Below are 25,660 nucleotides of genomic sequence, written 5' to 3' on the forward strand. Positions count from 1 at the left end.
TTGGGAAATTCTCCGCTGCTTTCTCTACCAAAACACCGCAGCTCTGCCAGCTGACTCAGACCCGTGCCCTCACCCGTGTTTTCTTTCCTTTGCCCTTATTAAAGAATCTGGCATCTCCCTTTCCCATTTCCAGGGTGGTTTTGGGCCTCCCAGGTGGGAAGCAGGAGGCTGGGGCAGGGCAGGGACCAGATGAGGAGAGGAACGCCCGCGGCGCCCACGCTCCCCCGGCCGTGCTGGGGTTTCTCCATCACCCCTCGACGTTTTTTTGGGTTTGGGGGAAGGCGCAGGCGGCTGCGTGGGCGGCAGGGTTCTCCCTCTCGGGGCGTTTGCTTATCTGTAGAAAGCTCAGGAGTCATTTCACGACCTGCCACCCACTCAGCCCCCGGGGGAGTCGCGGCAGCGCGACCGCGGGCTCGGCTGGAGGCCGCTCTCGCTCGGCAGCGGCGTGGATGATGCTGTCAAATCGCCCGATCCCGCAGCGAAAGCGCCTTTTACACAGGAGGCCGATGGGTTTGTGTGAGCCCACGGCGTGGCCGGGGTGCCCTGCGTACCCTCGTGAAAGGAGGGAGCCGCACCGTGGCGGCCGAGCTTCCCCTGGTGCTCTGAACGTCCTGAGTGCTGCTGCCCGCGGCCGTTCCCAGCTCGGGCCCGTGCAGCTCTGGGAGACTCGCAGGAAGCTTTGTGATACTCAGCCTAAACTTCCCTTTCTTTTATCTCCTTCTGTAACTTCATACGGCGGTGCCACCGTGCGGCCCGGCTTCCTGCTTAGTCTCCGTTCGCCTCGCTTCAATGCGGGGCTGCTATCAGGCGCTCCCAGGCGAGGACAAACCCTGCGGTGGTCTAGCCAGGATATACAGATTTAGTCCTCGGTCTGCCCGCTGGAATCAGTAAATCAGGGCCTCCTTCAGGCCATAATTGAAGACGTAAGCGTGCGTTTGATTGGCGTTGGCGTCCGGGGCAAGTTCTAGTCTCGAGGATCTGAGAACTTACCCTTAATCGCTTCTGAAGTGGCCGCGTGTGAAAATAACCTAGCAGCAAAGCCTGAAGGAGTTGGTCGTCCTCCTCGTCGCTGTTCCCCGGGCGGTGGGGCTTTGGTGTGCCGGGGTTGTGGGCTTGCTGCTGAAGGGCTGCAGCAAAGCCGCGGGTTCTCCTCGCAGGGCAACAAAAGCAGCCCTCGTTCCAGTGCTCTGCGCGGAGTGCTCGTCCTTCAACCCCTTCCTGTGGGTAAGGTCCCCCAAGGGGTCAGCCTGCATTTCCTGACAATGCTTGGAGAGCAGGCATTTACTTGCAACACGGGGACAGCCTCAGGTTTAAAAGTCCACCCGCAACGGTTGGCGCTCTGCTGGCGTCGTGGAGCTGCAGAACTGAAAGTGCTCGAAGCAGGGGAAGTTAGGGCCTGATTTCGAAGGGCACGGAGGAAGTTTTGGGCCCGTCCGGCTGAGGAGGAGGCAGAAATGCTGCAGAGGAGATGGGCTGGGCACCTGGGGCTGACGAGGTCCCGTCGTGGTTTCTGCACGCAGAGGAGAGGCATTTGTGCAGCTTACTCATCTCGGGCACCGAGGGGCAGGAGGGGAGGCTGCAGGTGACTGGAAGGGAGCAGACTCAAAGCGAGAGCGCGGCGCGGGGCGGGGATGGGAGGTTTTGGGGTGCAAAACCCCCAAAAGCCCTGCAGCAGCCCTGGTGCTGCTCACAGGCACGTGGCAGCGTTGTAAATGATGTTAGGGCTGGATCTGCTTTTCTGCTCCTTGTTGAGCACCCACTCCTGCAGGTCCCACGGCCGTGCACGCTGCGGCCGGTCCTTGCAGCAGCGCTCCCGTGGAAGCCACGAGCTCACGCTGCTTTGTGTGCAGAGCGAGTTGGGGTTTTCCCCTCCGTGCGCTTCGTCTGCTGACTGAACTGACCAGAAATGCAGGCAGGATGAGGACGGAGCAGACTTGGCAGCCCAGGTTCTGATTTGCACTTTGCTCAATCCGTAGCAGCCCCTGGGCACCTTGAGCAAAGCCCCGCTTTGGCTTCTAGTTTAAATGGTGTACCGGAGCGTTTATTTTCTGTTTGGCCATCCACAGCATCCGTGGACGAGTGCAGGAGCCCAGCAGAGCCTCCTGCATGGTGCCCGCCCCACGAGCACAGAGCTTGGGAACCTGCAGCCCAAAAAACCTGCCGAAACCTGCCGCCGCGTTCAAACCCAGAGCCCTGCTAGCTGGGTGGCAGCCGCTGGGTGCCGACTGGGGGTAACAACTGGTGTAAATACTTACCTTTGCACTCTGCTGTTATGTTTTGTTTTGTTTTTTTTTTTAAAAGGCACGGTCTAAAAATAAGCGTGGAGCGCTGCGGTGACTCACGGTGCCCGGTGCAGCACAGAGGCGCTGATTGTGTGTAATTGCCCTGCCTGAGGTCCCACCCAGCCGGCGCCGGAGCTGCTGCAGATGGGGTGGAGCGAAGGTGGGGGCCGCATCCAGACCACCGGGGGCTCGGGCTGAGGTCTCCCGGCAGGTGCATCCCGGGGGATTTGCGCTCTTGGCCGGGTAGCCCTTTCCTTTAACGGGAAGGAAACGGAGCTCCGCATCTCCGGGGATGCTTCTCCTTCCCAAACCCCTGGCCAGCCCGTCTCTGAACTGCCCTAGTTTCAACACACTTCAGCAATTACTGGGACTTCTGGTAGAGGCAGAGCCGAGCCGGGACGTGTGCCCTCGCTGCTACGCCCGTACCCACGCGGGTTGCTGTGGGCACGAGGGGAGGGAGGCCGGGAAGGGCAGCGAGCTCGGGGCGGCAGGTACTCCAGCAGCCCTGGTGCAAACCCACCGCAGCAGGACGGTGTTAGCGTGGTGGGACTGTGCGGGACAGGGGCTGCGCTCTGTCTCGGTGCTGCTGAGCGTGGCCTCTTCGAACCGCACCTCTGTGCACGGTCTCCCGCTGCGAGCCCCCTGCGTGCCGTCGCAGCGCCTGCAGGAGGAGCGCCGCGTCCCTCGGGGACAGCCGAGACTGCTCCGAGCTCGGGTGCTGTCTGCTGCAGCATCGGCGGAAACCCGAACAGCCTGGGCTGCTACCCAGGGTGTGCACAAGGCAAACGTCCCTCTGTGCGTGTCCGTGCTCGGTGGTGGCGCCTCGAATTGCTGTTTGCCGCGGGGATAACCAGGTTTTTGGGGTGCCTGGGGATTGCTTCCAGCTGGGAACAAACACACCTCGGTACGTGAGCTTGGGGGAAAAATAACCCCTGAGCAAATGATGCTCAGTATGGAGCTGGAGCTGGGCAGCAGGCTGCTTCTCGTGCTGGTAACCATGGTATCTGAAGCTTCCACCAGAAGCGGTGTTGCTCCGGTAGCTCTGCACAGCCCAAGTCCCCGTGGCTGCCGGGTTGGCACCGCCGGCGGCTGCAGCAGGGACTTTGTGCCCTACAAAGACGTGGCCCAGTTGCAGCCTGCTGGAGCCGTGATTTACCTGGGCAGGGACGGCGTCCGGAGGGACGGTTTGTAACTGGAGGAGCTTACGGGCACTCCTGTAACGTGTTTATTGCTGAACTCAAGTGCTTCGGCTCCCCTGCCCTGCGCTTGCCGTGCTCTTTGCGCTCCCGGTGCTGCAGAGCAAGGCGGTGGAAGGAAGCCAGGCCGTGTAAACGTGGGATGAGCCTGTCCCGAGCAGAGCTCCCCCCCTGCACCTTTAAGGCGGAATTTCCCTGTCCTCCGGGACCGCTCCTCGCCACGCTCTCCCCGAGTATTGTCCCGCACCATAGAAATCTGGAGGTCTTAAAGAAGGAAAAAAAAAAAAAAGGGAAAAATTGCTGCACTCAGGAAAAAATTCAATAGCTCATTCAGCTGTTAAGCTACTGATGCAGGAAGTGTAAAAGAAAAATGGAGCCTGCTTTGTTCTGCCCAGACAAGGAGTAAATGCCATCGCCCTAACAGCCTTTTTCTGTTCCAAAAAAGCATGAGGTCATCTCCAGAAGCAGGAACCGCCGGGCAGCTTTGCGCTGGGTTACCAGCGCCGGGCTCCCCTCGTCCCAGGGCAGGCAGGAGCGCTCCTCCTGCTGCTCCCAGCTCGGGGGGGTGGGTTTGGGGAGCAGCCCCAGGGAGCCTTCGGGCAGCTTCTGAGCTGCCCCCGGGCCGTTGTGTGCCCACCCGTGGGTGTGCTCGGGGACCGGGTCCTGCAGGGGGGCTGCAGGGGGGCTGCATGGAAGCGTGGGCGCTGCCGCCTCGCTTTTCCTGCTGAAGCTGAGTGGTTCGGGGCGATGCTCCTTGATTTGGGGGCGCAGAGCCGTTCGTTAGCTGCTTGAGTACTCGGTGCATCCCTTCCAGCTTGTTTTTCAGACAGATCCTGGACGTCGAGTCCCGCTGAGGGAATCTTCCCGTGTCGCACTCTCGAGCGCCGTGCGTTAAATGCCCCGGGTTGCGCCGTGCCTGCAGCCCCGCAAGCCTCGCCTCTGCTGCTGCCCTGTGCTCTGTGTGCACGGTGGGCTGCCCTCAGGCCACCAGGCGCTATAAAACCCGCATCGCTGTGGCGCAGATGGCTCTCTGCACCTCTTTGGGGCTGCGGGGTTGCTGCCACCGCTCAGCGACACGGGGACCCTTTACAGCGCGTGCGCACACGTGCGCTTCGCTGCAGCAAAACGCCGCTGGAGCTCGTGGGCATTTCTCCGAAAGCTTTGGTTTTTGGTCAAACCACACTCCAGGAGCACGTTCTCTGCCCCTGAGCATCTCTCCGGCTCCCTTCCTCAGCAGGGGCTTGCAGCCCACCCCGGTAGCTTGTCCCCCCGGCTCCTGGCGGGGAGGATGCCCAGAGGACGCCCAGCCAAGCCCGGCTACGGGCACAGGAGCTGCTGGAGGCGCTGGGCATCGGGAGGCGCGTTCTTCAGATGCTTCTCCTCGGGGAATTCCATCGCCAGCGACCTCGCAGCTGTTTTTATCTGGAGGGGGGAGACAAGAGCAGCATAACTGCAGCAGTTACTCAGATGTTCGCCTGCTTATTTAGCCTGTTAGGAGTGGCCGCTTCCAGCTATGAGAAGTATGGGAAGAATTCCGAAACGAGAGGGATCAGTGCATATTTATTTCCTAGCGTAATACTTCCTGCCATTAGGCCGGAGAGGCGGCGGGTGGGAGCGTGCAGGTGGCACCGGCTGCATAAAAGAGAAAGGGCTTTGCTCGAGCGGCGCGCTGTGCGCGGCGTAAACGATGAACAGCGCCGGGTGTCAGCCTGGCGGGGCGGCCCGGCACGTCTCGCAGCTCCGAGGCACGTTGCGGCAAGCCTGGCCGCTCGGCACGCCGCGGTTGTGCCGCCTCCGCGGGCGGCAGTTTCGCCCTCGTCCCCACGAGCCCCGGCGGGATATTTCGGGGCAGGGCGACGCGGGGCCGGTGGTCCCCGCGGTGCCCTCGCCGGGACGGAGCGGGGTCCAGGCTGAGCCTTCCCACGCCGGGAGGCGGAGGAGAGGACCGAGGGGGGCAAAACCCTGCGTGGAGCCCGGCCGGGAGGCTCAGCTGGAGGCGGCCGCTGCGCCGGGAGCTGCTGCTGAGTCACGGCTCCTCCACGGGCGGCTGCTGCACGCGGCTGACTCAGGGGCTGCGATGGCTCCGCGGGGCTGTTTGCACTGCAGCAGCCAAAATCGCGCTGCCTTCGTGATCCGCCTGGTACACGGCGAGCCAGCTGATGCAAAAACGCCTCCCGTGCCCGCCTGCATTGACGTCAGGGGGCTGCGCGGAGCCGGTGCTGGGGGGGGCAGGCACAGGGCAGCCCCGCGTGAATGCCCTCCGAGCACCCGCCGCGGTGGAAGCGGCAGGGTACTGGCAGTACCAGAAGCACCCTGCTTGTAAACGGTGCAAACCCTTTTTGCTGAAAACGTGAGAAATGCGGACGTGAGGCCTCTGCTTCTGTCACTCGTGCTGGGATCCTTTCAGTTCTTCTGTTTAATAACGAAACCCGACCTCCTGGGGCACGCCGTGATTTTTCCTCGAGGCAAAGTCTGAGCTGGTGCTGGGCACCGCTAGGAGCGTCCCCGCGTGCTTTCGGTTCGTAACACGCACACCAGTTTGAAACAGCAAATCCTGATCTTCCCAGAACTTGTCCTGACTTCACTGCTGGGACTCTGTCCTCCGCTGCTCTTCCCAAAAATAGGCAGAAGCTCATGGGGCGCTTGCACCGCAGCCAACTCGTAACTCGGGACTCGGTTGCTTCATTCCCGGGGCTGCTCTGTCCCTTGCCGTGCTCCCGGCTGGCTCCCTGCCTGCATGCTGCAAGACCTCGAAACCTTTCATCGCTGCCTCTCGTCGGCCTAGACCTTGAAACGCCACTGGATAGCAGCGTGGCAATGCTCGCGCGTTCTCCTGATTTTCACCTCCCCCTGTAGCTCCTTGCGGCGTTTCGCTCGCCGCAGCGGCGGTTTTCCTGCGCCGCCCTAGAGCCGTGGAGGTGCGGAGCCTCGCTGCAGCTCCCTGAGTGCCTCCACAGCCCGGGTTCAGCCCTGCGGCGAGCCCGGACAGAGGAGCAGGGAAGCGGGAAGGCAGCCGGCGCGTCGCAAGGACCGCGGTGACTTCGGCCCCGCTGGAATTGCTTACACAGCCTGAACAACTCCTGAGTTAACGCTGCGCTAAGGCAATGGAGGGGTGTCTGAAAACGCGGCTGTGCTCCCCGGGCAGCGCTGCCCTTCCCGGGAGTGCTGCAGTGGAGCCGGGGCAGGCGGGTTGGCCACGGGGGCAGAAGGTGCCCAGCAGCAGAGGGGCACGGGAGGACTGATCTCCTGCTGAGCGCTCTCCGTCGGCCTGACGCAGCCAAACCCGTGGCGTTACCGCTCCGCGGAGTCACAACGAGCGCTGGGAGGGGAGAAGCCTGCCCCGGGCAGGTGCTGCTGCTCTCTGCGGCTGTGCAGAAACACCGAAGCGTCCTCCCCTCTTGCAGGAAGGAAGCCGGGGTGTGTGCGTGTGTTTATCTGCCGCCGGGCGATGTGATGGGGGCAGGAGGACGTGCACGAGACCTGGCTGTCCCCACCGTCCTGTGCTTCCCCTGCAGGCACCCCCCTGTCCTTCTCCAGGCGCAGATTTATTGAAAACGTGAAGCTCGGAAGGGGGGTGCCCTCGCTGTGTCCCGCGTGTCACCCCGATTTGCACCACGTGCACCTTACTCCAGCACGCTTCGGCCTGGCTTCTTTCCAAGAGCCTTACGCGGCCGTCTGCCCGAGTGACATCTTCAAAGTTTGTTTTGGCTTTAAAAAAAACAACTCCCGAGGACGCCCTTCGTGTGCCTCGCAGCGACCCACTGCATCTTCTTTCCGTGCTGAGGGCTTCCAGTTGTTAATGACGTGCTTAGTTAATTATTCACCGGGGTGCAGGAGCTGGTTGTGAAGTCAAGCCAGGCGGAGCCGTCCCGCAGCACCGCCGTGGTCACACCGGGTCCCCCGGCACATGCCGTGGTCCGGGCCTCAGCACCGGGCAAATCCCCACGGCTGCATTCGGCTCCATCTCCGCACAGCTCCTGCCCTTGAGCGAGCTCGTGGCTGCAGCTGGCAGCTGGAAATCGAAGGAGGGACGAGAGGAGCTGCGCGGTCACCAGCCCACGGCTCGTCGTGGAGAGCTCCTGGATCCTCCGGGGGTCCCACGCGGCGGTGGTGGCCAAGAAGGGAGCAGAAGAAGTTGCAGCTTTGGGTTTTGTTGCCATAAAACCGCCAGCTCCGTGCGACTGGCGCTGCTCTGCGCGCTTGCACGAGGCAAGGCGACGTGGGGGTCTTGCCGGGTGCCAGACTGCGGTGCTGAGCTGCGGGGCGCTGGTCGGCGCAGGAGCAAGGGAAGGCAGGTGCCTGCACCTTGTGGGCGCCGTGCCCGCCGAGCAAAGCTTCATTTCTGACTCACAGGTGTCGCTTTTCAAGGACTAAACCGACCGTAGTTCGATGCCACCGCCACACGGCAGCGTGCCCCCCGCTTCGCCGAGCGCGTCCCCGTGGCCGTGGGGCGCTGCGGGGCCGGCGCTGGGCTGCGCCTCTCGCCCCGGCACGGCGCTGCCGCGGGCCCACGAGTTCCCTTAAGGAGCCTGCCTCGGCTGATTCATCGGCCCTGTTCCATAAACAGGAAGCTGGAAAAGTACAAGCAGGTGATCTTGCGCTGTTGCAAACACAAATTACAGCCCAGTGCTTGTTGTTGTTGGTTTTTTTTTTTTTTCCTTTCCTCCAGCTGCCTGCTGACTCCTTACCCAGGTGAAGAATTGTTTTATCAATGAGCTGCGGACTTTGCCATAACGAGGTCCGCCAAGTTCACGGTGCGGACGTAGGAACGGCGTGACGTGGAGGCAGCTCTTCCCCTTCCTAACGCTGCCTGCGCTGTTTTGGAGCGCCCCGAGATAACCGCTCAGCGCACGCTGCCGGGCGGCGGGGATTTATTGGGGCGTGCAAATGAACAGGGGATGGCCACGAGTAGCTGCTCGCAAGCCAGCTGCCTAACGAGCCAAACCTGCCTGCTTTTTCCAGGGGGTAATGACATGAGAATTGAGGGCAGCGCCGCCGCAGCCGACGGCCGGGTCGGTGCCGGGGTCGCGGCAGGGCTGAGCACGACTGCTGGAGCGCGGCTCTGCAGCCCGCAGGAGCTCAGGGGCCGCAGCACTCGCTGCTGAAGGAGCCAGCTGTCTTCCAGAGGAAGCCTTCCCACCTGGAGGTGCTGCTTCCTCCTGGAAAAGAGTCTTTTTCTCGCAGCGTCGCTGCTTAGGAATCGGGAGCAGGGGAGGAGGCTCCTTCCCCAGGGCCCATCCTGCCTCCTTCCAGTTCGCACAGCACCACGCCTCGCTGCAGCCGCGCGGCTCCCCGTGCCGCCCTGAGTAACGCCTTCCGGGCCTCGAGAGGCAGAGGTTCCCAAGTAACCCTGCTAATTCGGACAGTCGTCTAACGGCAGAGCGGGGGACGTGGCCGGGGCACCGTTGGTTCCGTGCAAACAGACGGGAGCGGTCTGAGAGCAGGAGCCCGGCTCGGCGCTGCAGCCCCCACCGCTGTCCCACGCCTCCGGCCGTGGCGGTGAATTAATCGGTGTCGTTATCACTCCGGTCCTGCAGACAAACTTCCCCCGGTGCTTCTTGTCCTTTCCTGGGAAGGCTCTGTAACCGCCTGGCATCTCCCTGCTGGGGCACCCTGCCTGGTGGCGGCAGGGACGCGGCCCCACCTTTGTTGCTCAAAGACTTTCTTACACCGTTCTTTTCAGGAACGGTTTGCAAAGTTACAGATCAATAGCGCAGATCTGAGGCACTGGGTATCAAACGTTCCCTCTCCAAGCCTCGTGGCGCAGAGGAAAACCTGCCAGCAGCAGGGGCCGGGGCAGGACTGAGCGAGGCAGCAGTGAAATGAAAAGTGAGGGTGAGCACCCAGGGCGAGCACCGTCCCCGTCCTGCTGCCTGCCCGGCTCGCTGCAGTCATCACGTGGCAGGTTACCCCGGCTGGAAAATCTCTGTTGGTGTTTCCAGTCGCTTTCCTGAACGCCTCTGGCAGAACTTTCTGCAGAAAACGTTTCGTTTTTCCCCTCTCGTCGGCAAGTTTCTTTTTTCAATCCAAAAAAAAAAAAAAAAGGAGCCTGAAGAAAGAGCGCTAAGCGTGCTGTTAAGAGGAAAGGAGAACTTGCAGCAAAATCAGGAAGCGTTCGGTTGCTGCCACCAGCTTAGAGCCCGCGGGAGCCTCCTGCACGTGGCTGCCAGGGTGAGGACGGGCGCGTGGTCCCGCGGTGCGCGGCTGTCGCGGCGCGATGCCAACCCCGCTCTCCCCTCCTGTTTTTTTTTTTTGCAGTGTTCTCGCGTGCTGGGGCCTAGAGCCGATGGCAGACAATGTCAACAACTAACAACATAGCCCAGGCCCGCAAGCTGGTGGAGCAGCTCCGCATCGAGGCCGGCATCGAGAGGATCAAGGTGAGCGCAGCGGGCAGAGCAGCGCGGTGAGCTGGGCTGGCACGGGGCGGGAGGGATCCGTGCAAGGGCTTTGGGATTTCCCTGCGCGTGCTGCGCCGTGTCTCCAGTCCGGGTGTTGCAGCACGTCCAGCCGAGAGCCCTTCCTGCAGCACCGCTGGTACCCGGGAGGTGAGGTCACGGCACAGGGAGCTTCTCCGGGAGCCTGTGGCGTCAGGGGTGCCCACACCACCCGGGGGCTGCAGGTTCCTGGAGGTGAAGGCACCAAAGCTGCAGGGGCCAGAGCCAGCGAAGCCAAACTCCTGGGCTGGGTGCGTGCTTCTGTATGTTACAACCTCATTTCCCCACCGTTTTGCTCGATGTCTTCGCTGCCCTTTTACATCTTCTCTCGGAAAGTCTCTGCCTGCGCAGTTCCTTCTCAGCTGCTGCTGCTATTCCCTTTCCTTTCAAACGCAGAATGACGGAGGCACGCGCTCACTTCTGCTTTCAGGCATGTTTAGGGACTAGGGGAAGTTAATTCAGTGCTGCAGTTGTCCTGGAGAGTGAACTGGGGTCTGTTCTCAGCCGTGCGCAGGCTCACCGGCAGCCTGCTCAAAGGAGCCCTGGGAATAAAGCTCCCCTGAGCACGGGGCGGCTGGAGCAGGGACGGTGCCGAGGGGCAGCACTGGGTCCTTCGGCAGTTCCCTCCCTATTCTGGGAACCTCCTGGGCGATCGTGAGCTCTGGGGAGCAGCTTTGCTGGGGACAAACAGCACGTGGGCAGCAGGGCCCAGGCGCTGTCAGTCCCTGGGCGCAGCTCCTGCACCCCCGGCTCGGGGGGACACCCCAAGGCGCTTGGGATGTGCAGAGGAACCGTGCCCGTGCCCCGGCCTCTGCTCTGCGTGCGGGGCTGCCGCTCGCTCCGGGGAGCAGCCCGAGGGAGGCAGGAGCAGGAGGCGAAAGCTGCCGGTGGAAGCTCCCTTGGCAGTGAGAAGTGCAGAAGAAACCCCCGTGCGCGGCGGTGAGAGGCACAGTAAAAACGAAACGCTGTAAAATACGTAGGTGTTAAATCCACCTGGTAGTTTTAATTTACTACCTCCCGGTCCAAGATGTTTTCTTTGACTTTCAGTCCCTGCTTCGTCTGCAGCAGCAGGTCCTCTGTCATCTGTGTGCAGGAGGAGCTGCTGCTGCTTTGAATATCTGTTTTCTTTTAAGCCAGCCTGAGGTTTTGTAGCTGTTTTTAGGGCCACCGGTTTCCAGACTCGGGCGAAGCACCCATCAGAGAGGCCATTTTAGGGAAGACAAAATAAATTACAGGTCTTCCCCGTCCGAGACGTTGCTGACTCTCCTCGGGATGAGTGTGTCTCCGCTCAGGATCCCAAAGTGTGCACGCCAGGGAGGAGGGAGGGCGTGTGTATACTTAGCGACCTTTGTAGCTGTGACTATCTTAAATGCTTTGCTGGGAAAGAACAACAGCGCTGGGACCGCAACACGCTGCTATTTAGGCTGCGCGGGGAAGACGGGCTGTCTGGGCGAGCTTTCAATAAAGTCCTAATCCGCAAACCCTGCTCCGAAGGGAGCGTGCCAGGCCAGGCAGCTCCCCGAACACGGCGTCAGACGAGTCCTCCTGCGCTGTCAGCCTTCCTCCAGCTGCTGCCTTCGATAGCTCGCAGCTGAAGTCAGCGCGACGTGTGCTTGCCTGCAGATAAATGAGCTAATGTGCTTCGGAGGCGAGGGGAAGGGGCTCCTGCGAGCTGCTGGCGGGGCTTTGCCCGCAGCAATAGGCGTAGCACGAGTGCCCCGGCAGGAAGGTGGTGGTGTGCCTTCCTCCTCTCCCCAGTGCCTCCCAGTCTGTGCGCCCAGACCCGGAATGGTCCTGCCGGAGCCCGATGCTGCGGTCGAAATGTGATTTTCCTGCTCCCCAGCCCCAGCAGCCCACCCGTCTGCCGGGCACTTCTTAGTGACCACGTTTTGCTCGCCCTCTGGTTCATTTTCTCAGCCGAAGCTTTCAGCGCCGGGTGCAGGTTTCCAGGGCACTTGCTCTCGTAACAGGTTCATCCCTGCTCCCGGCAAGCTAATCTCTTTCTCCTTGCTTTGCTCTGAGATTAGGAGCAATTACTGTCTTATGTGAGTAATAGCTTTAATCTGGAGGCTTGACCTTGTCTCTGCAGAGCAGTTTTGCTGCTGGCTCCTGCAGGGGTTGATAAGCACCTTCAAGTGCAGGCCGGTAGCAGTTGGTGCTGGTTAGCACTTTAATCCTTACTGCTGCACTAATATCTGGCAGCTCCCGCGAGCGCTCGCTGCAGGCTGCAGGGAAACCTCCCAGACGACACGACGAGAGGACGAAGCCCATCCCGTGCTGCCAGAGGTTGAGGGGTTTGCCCAAAGCTGCAGAAAACCGCGCTTTTGTCGCAAGCTTCCCCTCCTCGCTTGGCGCGCTCGGGTGCTGCCGAAAGGTTTAATAATTACGGCACCGAGCTGCCAAGTCCTGTTGGGCAGGTCGCATCGCTCTGCAGGCTGGTGAGCCTCGGTTGCGTGCCACCGCGTCCTCGGCACGGTTGCAGGGCACAGGGGACCCCAGGGCGCAGGGGACCCCAGGGTGCAGCACACCCCAGGGCGCAGGGGACCCCAGGGTGCAGGGGACCCCAGGGCGCAGCGCACCCCAGGGCGCAGCGGACCCCGGTGGGTGCCAGGCACGGCACCGGGGGGCTTGCAGGCAGGCAGCCGGTTGGGTGGCAGGCAGGGCAGACACGGCAGGGCCAAATCTGAGCACGGCGGATGCCCCTTGGGCCCCCAACACGAGGTTTTGCTGCAGCGAGAGGGGTGAGCAGCCGCCGAGAGCCCCCGCCGCGAAGCTCTGCCGTGGAGCCCCAAACGCTCCCATCTGGCAGACGCAGCGCGGTTGCGTGCATGTTTTGGGTTGGCCTCGTGTTCAACCAGCTATTAAGTTAATTAAAAAAATGGGTCTGCTGCGAGCCTCCAAAGCTGCCGGCACCTCCCTGCCTCGACTCCATCTGCGCCTCCCTCCCTCCCTCCCCGCTGCCGAAGCGTGCGGCCGCGCCGCTGCCCACCGCCGCGGCCTCTTCTGCCGGGCTGCTCTGGGCTCGCGGTTCCCAGAATACATCTTTGAACTAAAATAAGCAGAGCCTTAAGTAATAGCTTCTGATGGTTTCAAAACCTCCGTTTTTAACATCAGAGGACGGCCACTCCGAAGCAGGCGTTTTTGTTCTTTCTCTTTTATCCCAAGGCCTTTGAGAATCAGGACAGTAATCTCTCTTCTGCATCTCTCGCTCTCGGCTGGCAGCCTTTTTCCCAGGCTCATCGCTTAATTTATGTCAGACCTGAACACCCTTTTTCCATGCCCATTTCCCCTTTCCATTTTCGACCGTCTCTGTGAAGTTTCTGTCGGCGAGAGCCGAGCGTTACGCCTCGCCGCGGAGCCCCGCGGAGCGCGGCGCCGTCCCCTCCTCGCGGCGCGCGCCCAGGCTTCACCTGGATCTCCTCGCTAACCTCCCGCTTCCTTCCATCGTTTAGGTCTCCAAAGCGTCCTCCGAGCTAATGAATTACTGCGAGCAACATGCCAGGAACGACCCGCTGCTGGTTGGAGTGCCCGCCTCGGAGAATCCCTTTAAGGACAAAAAGCCTTGTATCATCCTATAGCTTCCCTCGCTCGGGCGCGTGCGATCTCTCCGGCAGGGCGCCACCGTTCTGTACCGACTGAAACCAAGCCACAAACCTAAAACCGCGCCGAGGGGGTAAACACTAACGTCGGATTCACGTAGAACTTAAATCTCAAACAATTGCGAGTGCTTTAGAGACGGGTGTCTGCTCCTGGGCAGGTGCCGCGCTGAGAGGGGTCAAAATTTAAAAACAAACAAAAAAAAAAAACAGGGTTTGGGGAGGGGGTGGGGGCGTTTTTAATAGGGACATTCAAAATTGGTACCGGGGTGGTGGAGGAAGCGGGGGTTTTTATTGCGTTTGCCAACGGGATGCAAGTGGGTGTCGGGACCTGGCCGTTAGGGGCACTGAACAAAGGTCTAGGTGGGTCTGACCTGATTAGTTTCCAATTAGCACGCCGTTTCAAGAACCGCAGCCTGCTCGCTCCCTTTCTGGAGAGGGAACGGGGGAGAGGAGTCCAGGCGGGTGGCGATTTCCTAGAAAACTAGTACAAAAAACAAAAACAAAAACAACCAGCCCCAAATCACAACTCGAAAAAATTGCTGTTGCAAATGAGTAAATCGAGCGCCGGGGAGGGGGCACGGAGGCAGCGCGGGGGGCCCTGAGAGCCGGCGGCTCGCGGTGGGGAGCTCCCGGCATGGGAACCGCCGGGGTCAGGCTCCTCTGATCTCGTTGGGGTTTTGGGTTCCCTGTGGGGTTACCGCTGTTTTTTCCCCAAACAGGACTGTACTGGGGGGCGGGGGGAGGGAAGGGGCTTCCCGCAGCGCAGTACCGCGCGAGAAACCTTTGGAACCGGCCTTTTGGAGATTCTCGATCCAAAACACTACAGCGGGCAGATTTACCGGTATTTCCCATCGCCCTTGCTCTTACCGAGAGCGGGAAGTGGAAGTACTTCCACCCAGCCCCGCTAGCTCGGGGAGATGAGGGTCAGGCTGTCGGGCAGTAGTGCAGCTCCCAGCCCTTGGCCACCTCGCCACGCCGTGTGAAGGGGGAGGCGGCTCGGCACGGCTCGGCACGGCTCGGCACGGCTCGGCACGGCGCGGTGCGGCACGCGGGGAGGAGCGGGGATGCAGCGAGCAGCCCCCCTGGCCCTCGGGGACAGGTCAGAGCTCAGGGAAGTCCCCACCGCGTCCCACAGCCACCCCGCTTCCCACGGTCACGGCGCCGTGGCTTTATCCGAGCCCAGCCTGTTTCTGCGGGGCAGAGCCCGGGGCCCCGTGGCAAGGAGGAGGAGGAGGAGGAAGGCTGATGCTCCTCTTGGTAGGCAGGGGCCCCGTTAGGTTTCCTAACCGCGACACCGGTACCCATTCCCAGTTCAAGTGAGTGCAGGCACCCGATTCTGTGGTCTAAATAGTTTCAGATGCCGTTTGGGGAAGAGAAGGGAAAAAAAAAAAACCCACACCTGCTGTGAAAGGCTGGGAGCTCCCCCGTTCCCCCAGGCTTCTTTTGGCTTTGGTTTGGGACGCCACGACCGCCCGCTGGGACGGAAAGCCCAAGGGAGGGGAGAGGAAGGAGCCCCTCGGTGTCTGCTCTGCTGCGGCTCGCCGGGAGGGAGGAGAAATGATGGTAACGCTGGGTGCTGCCGGCGTGCCGCCGTCGGGGTCACCGCGCCGCCGCGTTGGTGCCGGCTGGCGGGGAGGAGCAGAGCGGGGCCGGTGGTCCGGGGGGGCCCAGGAGGCTGCGGTGGCGGAGATGCTCCATTCACACTTCTTGGTTCCAGGTGTCGCCCTCGCTTTTTCAAGTGCGTGATCACTCTGCCTTTTTAAACAAAGTCGGGGTAAAAAAATAAAAAAAAAGGACAAAACGCGTTTTTAACACTAACACCAACCGCAGCACCTCCCGTGTTCGTCTCGCAGCCACGTCCCTGGGTTTTTTTTTGCCGAACTGAGAACTCCAAACCCCCCGTCTTCCCCGCATTGTGGGTCCTCCCCGTCCCACCGTGAGCGGTGCCGGAGGTGCACCCGGGGGAATTTCATTCGTTTCCCTCTGGCTGAGCGCGTCCTGGCCCTGCTCGCGCCTCCAGCCCGGCGCCGTGCTCGTGCTGCGTCCCACCGCGCGCCCGCAGCTCCGCGCCGGGCACCGGCCACCAGCAGCGAGGTGACCCCGAGGGCGGCTCCCCGGCACGGCCACGGGCAAAGCCTTTTTTTAATTTCAACCTCTCATCCAGCATCACTTCGAGCTCCCGAACGCCGCATCTGTAGCGGGAAGCGAGCGCCGTCCTGAGGGTTTTGCCGCAGCAGGGCTTTCTCTTCTCGAGGAGGGAATTTCCTCTGTCCTTAATCTAGTACAGTTCCAGCCTTATTTTTCTACTCCAGATCGCTGATTCTTCCTCTATGTTAGAGACCAGAGCATGGTGCTATAGCCGGTGGGCCAGGCCAGCGCCCGAGCTGCAGGGCAGCGAGCCAGCCCCGCGTCCTGTCCTGCCTCCGTGCAGCACCGCGCGGGCGGCCGAGGGGAGAGCAGGCGTCGGGCACGGCTGCTCCATGCCCGGACCCGGCCCTGGGGTGCTCCCCGCACCCCGACACCCGGCGGGAGCGAGCCCCGCACCCGACCCCCTCCGCACCCACCCCACGCCACCCGGACCGGCTGCGGGTGCTCTGCCGGCGGGTCCGGGCAGCGGGTCAGGGTCGGGGTCGGGGAGCGTCCCCCCGGTGTCGCGTCCCCGCCGGGCACGCGTGGCCCCGTGCGGAGCCGCGGTCCTGGCCGAACCCTGCCGCTGCTGTGCCATGGGGCAGGCGGGGGGGGCTCGGGTCTGGTGCACGGCTGGGGATGGGAAATGGCCTCGGAGCTGGGGGGCCGCCTGCACCCAGCCCAGAGCCACCTCCTGTCCCTCCGGGGGGACAGCGGGGACAGGGGCGCCGTGCGCGGTGGCACGGAGGGACGGAGGCTGTGGGGCCCGGCTGCAGTCGGAGGCTCGCGAGGGGGGAAAATCCTCAACTTTTTTCTTTTTTTCCTTTTTTTTTTTCTTTTTTTTTTTAATGTTTTTTCCTCGTCTGAGTAAATCGGTGATCATACTGTAGATGTTTTTTGTATAGCATAAATATAAGTGCAAATTACGGTAGTTGCTTGTACTTTGTTAGTGCATTTGCCAAAAAAAAAAAAAAAAAGAAAGAAAAGAAAAAAAAGTTAAAAAGAAAAAAAAAAAGACACTTTTCAGGACTTTTTAAGTGCTCCAGAATGCTAAGGGGGGGGGGCGAGGAGGTGGTTGGTGCCTCTTTTGTGCTGCTGCTCAGGCGTCGGGCAGCCAGTGCCAGCTCAGCGCCGGCTCCACAAAGGCCTTTTTTTGGATGTAAACACATGCCCAAATCTGCCTGAAGTTTTCTTTTTAGCATGTGGTGAAGCTGCTGCCAAAAATAGAAAGGAGAGGGACCGGAGAATAAAAGGGAGAGAGGAAACGTAGCTTCTATTTAATTTTTTTTAAACCGGTCCCGTTTTCCTTGCCCTCCCCTCCCTGTCTCGGGGACCTTCCCAGGGCGCAGCCCCGAGCCCCGCACGGTGCCCGCGTGGCCCCACGGCTGCCAGGCGGCTCGCTGATGGTAACGGTGCTGCCGGTGCCAGTGCTGCCGGTGTTGGTGCCGGTGCCAGAGCCGGTGCCAGGCACGGTTTGGTGCCGAGCAGCCCGGCTGCAGATCGCAGAGCTCGGGGCTGACCCCGCGGCGCCGCCGTCCCCCGAAATCGGCACCTTTGGTGCCCCCAGCAGAGCCCTCTTCCTCCGAGTGCTTAAAAAGTCACCTTTATTTAACAAAAAGTGAAAATAACGCATTTACTTCATCGAGAAGAAGCCACGCGTCTGATACTTTGCGCTCTTTAATTTTTCTCTCTGGTCTATTATTATTATTATTATTATTATTTGCCAAATTCTGATATTGTTGCCAAACGCAAATCAAGGTTTGTAAAGACTGTACTTAGGAAGTAATCGGTGTATGTAACGTAGGCTCCTCATAACGTCTGCATTTTTGGATCTCTGATTTTTATTTCTGGTGTGCCATAGACCAATTTCTTGCACAGTGTTTAATATTTCGTGGAATTGTTGTTAAGAAGTGAATTGATAACACAATAAAAAGGCTCACTTTTCATTTTGCCAGACCTCCTGCCCAGCCTGTCGTGCGGCGGTGCCGGGGGCGCGTGGTGTGGGCGCCGCGGGTGCCGCCGAGCAGCTGGGTCCTGGGGCTCGGCGGTGTTCCGGGAAGAGCCGGGCTCATTGGGGATGTCGTTGGTGTTGGGTAACGACCGGCCCTTCCTTCCTGCCGCTTTCTCTGGAGCTGCCTTCCACGAAGAGCCTTGCACCCCCTTTGGGCGCTTCCTCCATGTCCCCCTGCGTAAGGTCACCGGGCATTGCTTGGAAATCCTGACCCCGTGCCGGGCAGGATGGGACCGTCACCGGCGGGGCCGTGCGGGGTCTCCCCGCTCTCCCGCTGCGACCACCCGGCCTCCAGGAGCAGATCCCCGACCTCGCGCCTCGCCCCCAGCCGATCCCACAGGTCGTGGGGACAAGCGAGGGTCCCTTCCCGGTGGGGGTGCTCGGTTTTGGGGAGCAAAGAGCCCGGTTCCTCCTCCCCCCGTTCCGCAGGCCGGGGGACGCTGGCGGCCGCTCGGGGCCACCCTGGCGCAGGGCTGGGGCTCAGCGGGGCTCAGCGCCGCCCGCGTCCCGCTGAGCGAAACCGAGAGCGGCGGCTCTTCCCTTTTCAGCGAAAAGGAAGCGACCTCCGCCTGCTTCCCGGCACCTCCCGCCCGCCGCCGCTCTCCCAGCACCCGGCCTGGGGTCCGGGGCCGGCGCTGGCACCGCGGGACCTGCGCTGCCTTTCCTGGAAGGCAAACGAACGGCCTCCCGGGCGCTTTGGGGAAAGGCTTGGAGCAGCTCCTGCCCGCCCGGGCCAGGCAGGAATGCGTGCAGCGTGCGGGCAGACTGGAGCCACGCTTCCTCCGCGTGCCTGGAATAGTTGGGATGCTTCAGCGTCTGACCCCAGCGCCGGGCGGAGGGCGCCAGGGGCCAGGCAGCACCGCGAGCGCTGCTCGGGCTCGGCTGCGGCACCCCGGGGGTTTCGGGGCCCTTGGCACCGCTTGCGGGGTGGGGGGATGCAGTGAGGGTGAAGGCGCCCCAAAGGGCCTGGAGGGCCTCGGGGGTGCGGAGGGGATGTGATTTTGCGGCGTGTCCTCACCCTGTAGCAGCCTGGGGGGACCTGGCCTCGCCAGAGCCACCGGTGACCAAGTCGCAGCGGTGACAGCTCCTCCTGTCCCCTCCCGGAGTGGGGTCCCCGTGTCACTGCCCCCCGGCTGTGGAGCTGCGGCCTTCGCCCCGCTCCCCCACAATATGCTCAAACTCCCCCAAATTCCCTTAAAAAGCAGAGGCGAAACGCTGGAAACCTCAAAGCAAACCCGGGCAGCGCATGAAAGGCCCCCGGACCCTCCTGCCGCGGGCGCAGGATCCGGCACCGGCCGGGAGCCGCTGGTGGCACCGAGCTGGGAGCAGGGCTAAAAATAGCGCGCCGGGGCTATATTTAGCTCCCCTGCAGCTATAATTATCTGCCCTCGGCGGCGGGGCCAAGGGAGCTGCTGGCACCACGGGGGCAAAGCCCGCTCCTGCCGCAGGGACAAGGGGGGGGACTCGGGGACAGCCGGCTGCCACCGTGCCGTGGGGAGCCCCCGCGTGTCCCCAGTGGGGGGGGATCCCGCTCCGTCCCCATCCCTGGTGTGACGCGGGGGGGGGCTCCGTGCCGGCAGGGAGCCCGCGACGCAGCGGAACGGCGGCCGTGACGCCACGGGGAGGCTTCCTGCGCCAGCATCCGGCCCCCGCGCTGGGGGCTGCCGGCGCTGCCCTGGCTCCAGGCCTCAGTTTCCCCATCTGCAGCGCTGGTTTGCGGCCGGGGAGGGGGCGAGGAGGCTGGGGGGACGATGCCCCCGTGGCCACATCTTGGAGACGCCGCCGCAGGGATGTCCCTGGAGGTTCCCCAATGCGTCACCCTGCGGCGTTCGTGGGGCCGGGGGGCCCCGGGTGTGCAGGGGCGGCCGGGGACAGGGCCTGGGGACGGAGCCAGCCCGGTGCCTGCAGCCAGCGGCCGCCCAGCCCAGACTCATAAATCAGCCCAGCCCAGCCCAGGCCTCCGCGCGCGCCGGGCTCAGACGGAGCAGGGTCAGGCCCAGCCCTGTCTGGCCGCAGCCGCCCTTACCCAGAGCCAGGAAGGGGCCCGGCCCCCCGCCCTTTTTGCACATGCTGTGCCCCCCCCCCCAGCACCAAAACACCCCCGTGGCCAGGGCCCTCTGCATGCACAACGCATTGCAAAGACCTTTGCAACACCCCCCCAATTTCACCCCACCCTGCATGGGTGTGCAGAGCCCCCGAGCCCCCCGCGCACCCCTGGTGAGTGTGCCCCCAGCACATGCGCAAGCACACGCGCGCGCAAACGCTTCCCCTCCTCTTCCAGGAACCTCTCGCCGGCGTTCCCAGGCCGGGGGACGGATCCAGCCCCATCCTTGGCACCGTCCCCAGCCCCGCCGGGGGGCCCGGGGTCGGCCCTTTCCCGTGGAAACTCCCCGGGGCGCGTGCTGGGATGGAAAGAGCCGCGGCCCCGGGGCTCGTCGCTGCTGGAAAAGTACCGGCCACGCGCTGTCCCCAACCTGGGCAATGGGGGGGCCGTGGGGACAGGTCACAGCTCCCCGCCACCATAAAGCGGGGGATGCGGCACCCCCGGTGCCACCAGGGATGGGGACAGGAGCGGCGTCGTGCCGCCCCGCACCGTGCACGCTGCAGACGGCTGCAGGCACATCCCTGAGGTGTGGCGGCGTGCAGCCCGTGCACCCACGTGTGCATGGCACCCGTCCTGCACCCCTGGAACCAGCAGCCCCCCACCCACCCCCTGAAGCACTCGGCGGGGCCCCAGCACCCCCTTCCCCAATGCTCAGGGACACAGCCGGCACCCGGCTGGATGCGGCCCCCGCTGCCGCGCGATTCCCGAGGGTGGCCGGGGCTGTAATTACCGCCCGGCGTGAGCGCTGCTGGCGTCGCGCTGGCCCTGGCCGGCTCCCAGCGCCGCCGGCACACTGGCACCGGGTGCTGGGCTGGTGGGGAAGGTGTGTGGGCCTGACCCCACTGCTGTGGGGACACCGGGGGACACCGGGGGACACGGTGCTGGGGACACGGCTCGCGCCATCCAAACCAAAGCAGCCCAGGATCCCCGTTCCCAGAGCTGGGGGGGGGGGTCTCAGGACGCCCAAAACCCTCCACGCCCCAAGGCAGCTCGGTGTCCCGCACCCGGGTGGCCTGGAGCAATGGGGATGGGGGCACGGGTCCAACCATGCACGGCCCCACAGCCCCCCACCCCCTCCCCCCACCCCCCCAAACCCAAACCCAAACCCCTCCAAAAGCAGAGGGTGGCAATGGGGGGGGGGGGGGGGGGGAGGGCTAGGGGTGCCCAGCAGCGTCTCTGTGTCCATGGGGGGGGCTTTTGGGGTGGGAGCAGCGCGTGTGTGATCCCGGCTCCAGCACATGTGCGTGTGTGGGGGCGGCTGCACGTGGGCTCCGGGGTGGGCTGCGGCTGGGGCTGGGGCTGGGGCTGCTCCGTGGGTGTCCTGCCTGGCGGGGGGGGGGCACTGGGGGCTGCCTGCTGCTCGCAGGGGGCTGCCGTGCAGGGTGCGGGTGCTGGGGGGGTGCTGGGGGGCTTTTAACCATCACCCCCCCTCCCCCAACACCCCCAGGACTTCGGCTCGGCTCTGCCTGACACGCTCGGCACAGGGGTGGCTGCAGCAGCGCAGTGACACCGGGGTCACCGGGGCCCCACATGGTGCTGAGTCACCGGTGAAATGAGTTTCGGGGAGGCTCAGCCCAGCCTCCGGCCCTTTCCCTGCTGCATTTTCCCCTGGGGTGCACACAACCCGCCCCCCCCCCCCCCCGGGGTGTTCCCCACCCCCCTTTTGCCAGCAGCAAACACATCGCGCCGTGCCTCAGTTTCCCTCTGCGGTCACGGTGCCAAGGGGAGGGCTGGGGGCACGTGCCCAAGACACGGGGCACCCCGAGCAGGACAGGGCTCCGGGAGGAGCGGTGGCTGCTGTGTCCCCAGCAGGGTGACCACCATGTCCCCCCCCCCGTGGCGTTGCCCTCCCGGCTGTGTCCCTGCAGCCCCGCGCAGCGGTGCCAGCGCTGGCGCAGCGCCCGGCCCTGGCAGGTCCCCGCAGGGACAGGGCGTCCCCGGCCGCGTGGCTGGGTCAGGGCAGACCCCGTGGGGACATTTGGGGCCAGGCACCGGTGCGGAGCAGCACAGGGCGTGTGTGTGCACGTGGGCGTGAGCGTGCGACCAGCGTGTGCAAACACGGGCTGGGCAGCCCCTGGAATCAGCAGGGCCAGGGGGGGAGCTCAGGTCGCTGCCTCGGTTTCCCCCACGGTGATGGCTCTGCCCCTCCCCACCTCCAGGAACCCACCTGGGGGGGATCTGAGAGAAGGAGCCAGGACCCCCCCCTCCAAGGGGGGCACCCCAAGGGGCTCCGCTCAGCAGCAAAGAGCCCCAGGTGCTGCCGATGCCTGGGCAGGTTTATAAGGGTGGGGGCACCGCCCCCCTCCCACGCACCCCACAGGGCTGCAGGAGGGAAGGGCAAGGCCTGAGCTGTTCCTTCCCCCCCCCCCCAGGGCTGGGGGTGCAAGGCAGGGCGCTGAGCCAAGGGGGAGTCCTGGGGGCGGGGGGATTCCCTGGGAATCCTCCTCGCTGTGGGTGCTGTGAGAAAATCCCCCGGGGTGGGCGTGGGGGGATTTCCTGGCCCTGGGGGGCTCCCACGCTGCCATGTGCTATAGGGCACAGGATCACCCATCTGTCCCCACCCCATGGGAATCTCCAAGCCCCACCACCCTCCTTGCCCCCCCCCCCCCCCGGGGGCTGCAGAGCCCCGCACTGGGGCAGGGGAGCCCGGAGCTGCTGCTCCCTCCCCACCCCAAAACCTGCAAAGCCAGGCAGGGCCCCCCCCCGCGCACACCCCGCAGGGGCCAGGAAGGGGGGAGAAGACGAACGCAGACACCGACGTGGGTTTTATTGCAAATACATTTTTTATTTTAAATCAGTACAAGAATAGACTCTGCAATAGATTCGGATCAGGGTCTCCAAGTGGCTTGAAGTGCAAAAACTGACCGTGGTGCTGCACGCCTGTCCCATCGCCAGCGTCACCCCCCCTGGAAAAAAGTTCGTCTGCGAATCCGTCCCTCCGCAGTCCTCCATCAATCGAGTCACGGACGCCCAAAAGAAAACAAAAAAGCCCTCGTCTCCTCCCGGGGCTCCTCGGCACGGCCCCGCGGCCAAGCACGACTCCTCGGCACGGCTCCGGCGCGCGTCCCGCCGGGCCGCCGGCACCGCTCGTCCTTCCCACGCCCGCCGGTGCGGCCGGGCTGCTCCCTTCTCCTCTCCGGTTTTAAAAAGAAAAATGAAGAATCGGCGGGTGTTTGGGTTGGTTTGGTTTAACTGGTTGTTTCTCCTCCGTCTCCCTGCGGTTTTTGGGTTGGTTTTTCCTCCTCCTCCTCCTTTCAGGCACCGCGCCGGGCGGCGCGAGGCCGGCTCAGCGCTCCTGCAGGCAGACGTAGGGCACCCACTGGTTCCTGTCGCGGCTCTCGGCGCAGTAACTCGCCACCTCCGCCAGCCCCTGGCTCTTCCAGGCGTCCGTGTGCGGGTTCTGGGGGGGGGGGCGAAAGCACGAGGTGAGCATCGCCGGCACGCGGCCCCGCAGCCCCCGAGTGACTCAGGGCCACCCGGCGCGGCCGTGCATCAGCGCCACGCATCAGCACCACGCATCAGCACCACGCATCAGCGCCATGCAATCAGCACCGTGCCGTGCAATCACCGCGGTGGCACCGTGCCGTGCCATCAGCACCGTGCCGTGCAATCACCGCCCCAACTCACCGTGACTAGGAGGCAGTGCAGGTCGCGGGGCTCAGCGCCCGGCTCGGGGTCACCCAGGATGGAGGCGAGGCGCTGCATGCCCGACACGCGCAGGATGTGGATGTCGTTGTCGCAGCAGAAGGCTTGGATGAGGGTGAAGTGGATCTGCAGGGCGATGTCGCCTTCGTCCTCCTCGTCCGTGGCCAGCACGCACAGCACCACGCTGTCGGGGTCTCTGCGGGGGGGGGGGATGCAGCATTAAGGGGGGGTCAGGATGGGTGCAGACCTCGCACCCCCCCCCCCCGGTACCGGAGCACGGTGCCGACACCCCGGTGCACCCGAGCGTGCCGATACCAACAGGAACGCGACCCTTGCACCCTCCCCAAAAAAACCCATTGCCCCCCACTTCCCCAAGCCCCCCCAGCCCCGGAGGGCCCCCCCCGGCCACTCACACGTTCATCAGCTTGGCGGACTCGTAGACGCCCACGGTGAGCCGGTCCTGCCGCTGCGCCGCCACCAGCACCCGCTCCACCGCCTCGCTCACCGCCTGCATCCTGGGGGGGGGAGGACACAAGGGGGGGGTCCGGTGAGCGGCTGCGGAGCTGCCGGACCCCCCCCCCCCTCTCCCATCCCCGGGTCGCGTCCCCCCTCCCCGCTTACTTGCTGCTATCGCAAGGCACCAGCTCCTCCAGGGTCATGGTGCAATTGTAATCCAGCGGGCGCAAGAAAAAGCCCGAGAGGGATAATCCAAGGAGCGGCGAGGCTCGTTGGTGTCGCGCTGTCGCGATATCGCTGTCGCGGTGTCGCTGTCGCGATATTCCCCCAGCAGCCCACGTCCGCCACCAGCCGCAGCCGAGCTCGTTCTGAGCGGCGCCGCGCCCGGCGCCTCCTTTTATAGCCTCCCGCGGGCGGGGCGGGGCGGCGCGCGGCGGCGCCCATTGGCTGGGGCGGAGGGCGGGCGGCGCTCCGATTGGCGGCCCGAGGGGGCGCCCCACGTGGGGCGCGTTGGGCTGCGGGGAAACCCCCGCCCCGAAACTTGGCCCCCCCCCGCCGGGACCGGGAACGGCCGGGAACGGCGCGGGGGGGGGCGAGCACGGGGGGGGGGGGGCATTGGGGGGGGGGTACCTGGGGGGGGCTGCACCCGGGGGGGGCTGCACCCGGGGGGGGAGCTAGGGGGGTCCTTTGCAAAGGGGGGGGCACGGGGGGGGGCGGTTTTTGCAATATGGGGGGGGGACCGGGGGGGGTTTTGCAATGGGGGGGGCACGCTCCGTGCACTGGGGGGGCACCGGGGGGGGTTGCACTCTGGGGGGGGGTGCGCTGAGGGGGGCGGTTTTTGCAATGGGGGGGGGAAGACACGGGCCGTGCATTGGGGGGGGGGGCCGGGGGGGGCGTTGCAATGGGGGGGGGCACGCTCCGTGCGTTGGGGGCTGCACCGGGGGGGGTTGCACTGGGGGGGGGGGGGGCTCTTTGCAACGTGCGGGGGGCACGCTCCGTGCAAGGGGGGGGTTGCATGGGGGGGGGGGCGGTTTTTTTGCAATATGGGGGGGGGGGAACGGTCCGTGCATTTGGGGGGGGATGCACTGGGGGGGGGGGGGCTCTTTGCAACTTGGGGGGGGCACGCTCCGTGCGTGGGGGGGGGGGGGCGCATCGGGGGGGGTTGCACTGGGGGGGCCGTTTGTGCAATATGGGGGGGGGCACGCTCCGTGCGTGGGGGGTCGCAGCGGGGGGGTCGCACCGGGGGGGTCGCACCGCGGGGCCGTTGTTTTTTGCAGGGGGGGGGCCACGCTCCGTGCATGGGGGCCGTGCCCGGGGGGGCTCCGAGCGCCGCTGCGCCCCCGTGCGGGGGGGGCGGGACGGGGACCGGGGGGGGGGGGGGGCTCGGTGCTTGCTCGGGCCCCGCTCGGAGCCCGGCGCTGGGCGGGCGGCGGCTGCCACCTGCCGGGGGGGGGGGGACGGGACCGCACCGGGACCCCCCCGGGACCCAGCCCCGTCTGGGCCCATTCGGTGGTGGTGTTCGTCAGCGAAACGTTCGTTTTAGTTCTTTTTTAGTTCTTTTTTATTTTTGATTTATCGTATTTTTTATTTAAGTTTTTCTATTTTTTTATTTCCCTCCTTTTCTTTTCTTTTCTTTTCTTTTCTTTTCTTTTCTTTTCTTTTCTTTTCTTTTCTTTTCTTTTCTTTTCTTTTCTTTTCTTTTCTTTTCTTTTCTTTTCTTTTCTTTTCTTTTCTTTTTTCTTCCCCTTTCTTCCCCTTTCTTTTCTTCCCTTTCTCCTTTTTTCTCCTTTCTTTTTTCTTTTTCCT

General features: G+C 63.8%; 2 protein-coding genes across 4 annotated transcripts in view; one reads left to right on the top strand and one right to left on the bottom strand.

Moving 5' to 3' along the window:
* GNG7 (G protein subunit gamma 7) overlaps positions 1-17,594 on the top strand; it is a 68,077-nt gene extending 50,483 nt beyond the window's left edge. For all 3 annotated transcript variants that reach the window (XM_083811162.1, XM_083811164.1, XM_083811163.1), the window contains exons 3-4: positions 9,737-9,855; positions 13,365-17,594. In XM_083811162.1, coding sequence (XP_083667288.1) covers positions 9,775-9,855; positions 13,365-13,490 — 207 coding nt within the window. In that variant the 5' untranslated portion in view covers positions 9,737-9,774 and the 3' untranslated portion in view covers positions 13,491-17,594. The remainder of the gene's footprint in view (positions 1-9,736; positions 9,856-13,364) is intronic.
* A 4,923-nt stretch (positions 17,595-22,517) lies between these two features.
* On the bottom strand, positions 22,518-24,230 carry GADD45B (growth arrest and DNA damage inducible beta). Its single transcript, XM_083811153.1, has 4 exons — positions 24,020-24,230; positions 23,812-23,913; positions 23,381-23,594; positions 22,518-23,153 (listed from the first exon to the last, which is right to left on the bottom strand). The coding sequence occupies exons 1-4, from the start codon at positions 24,055-24,057 to the stop codon at positions 23,040-23,042; spliced, it is 468 nt and encodes a 155-aa protein (XP_083667279.1). The 5' UTR covers positions 24,058-24,230; the 3' UTR covers positions 22,518-23,039.
* Positions 24,231-25,660: the final 1,430 nt, after the last annotated feature.

The sequence above is a fragment of the Anser anser genome (genome assembly GCF_964211835.1).
Source record: "Anser anser genome assembly, chromosome: 25".
Classification (NCBI taxonomy): domain Eukaryota; kingdom Metazoa; phylum Chordata; class Aves; order Anseriformes; family Anatidae; genus Anser; species Anser anser.

Excerpts from the sequence above, each read along its gene's own strand:
- GADD45B (XM_083811153.1), bottom strand. The coding sequence starts at position 24,057 with ATGACCCTGGAGGAGCTGGTGCCTTGCGATAGCAGCAA. Across the intron at positions 23,914-24,019 it reads GTGCCTTGCGATAGCAGCAA|GATGCAGGCGGTGAGCGAGG; the intron begins GTAAGCGGGGAG and ends TCCCCCCCCCAG. Across the intron at positions 23,595-23,811 it reads TCCGCCAAGCTGATGAACGT|AGACCCCGACAGCGTGGTGC; the intron begins GTGAGTGGCCGG and ends CCCCCCCCGCAG.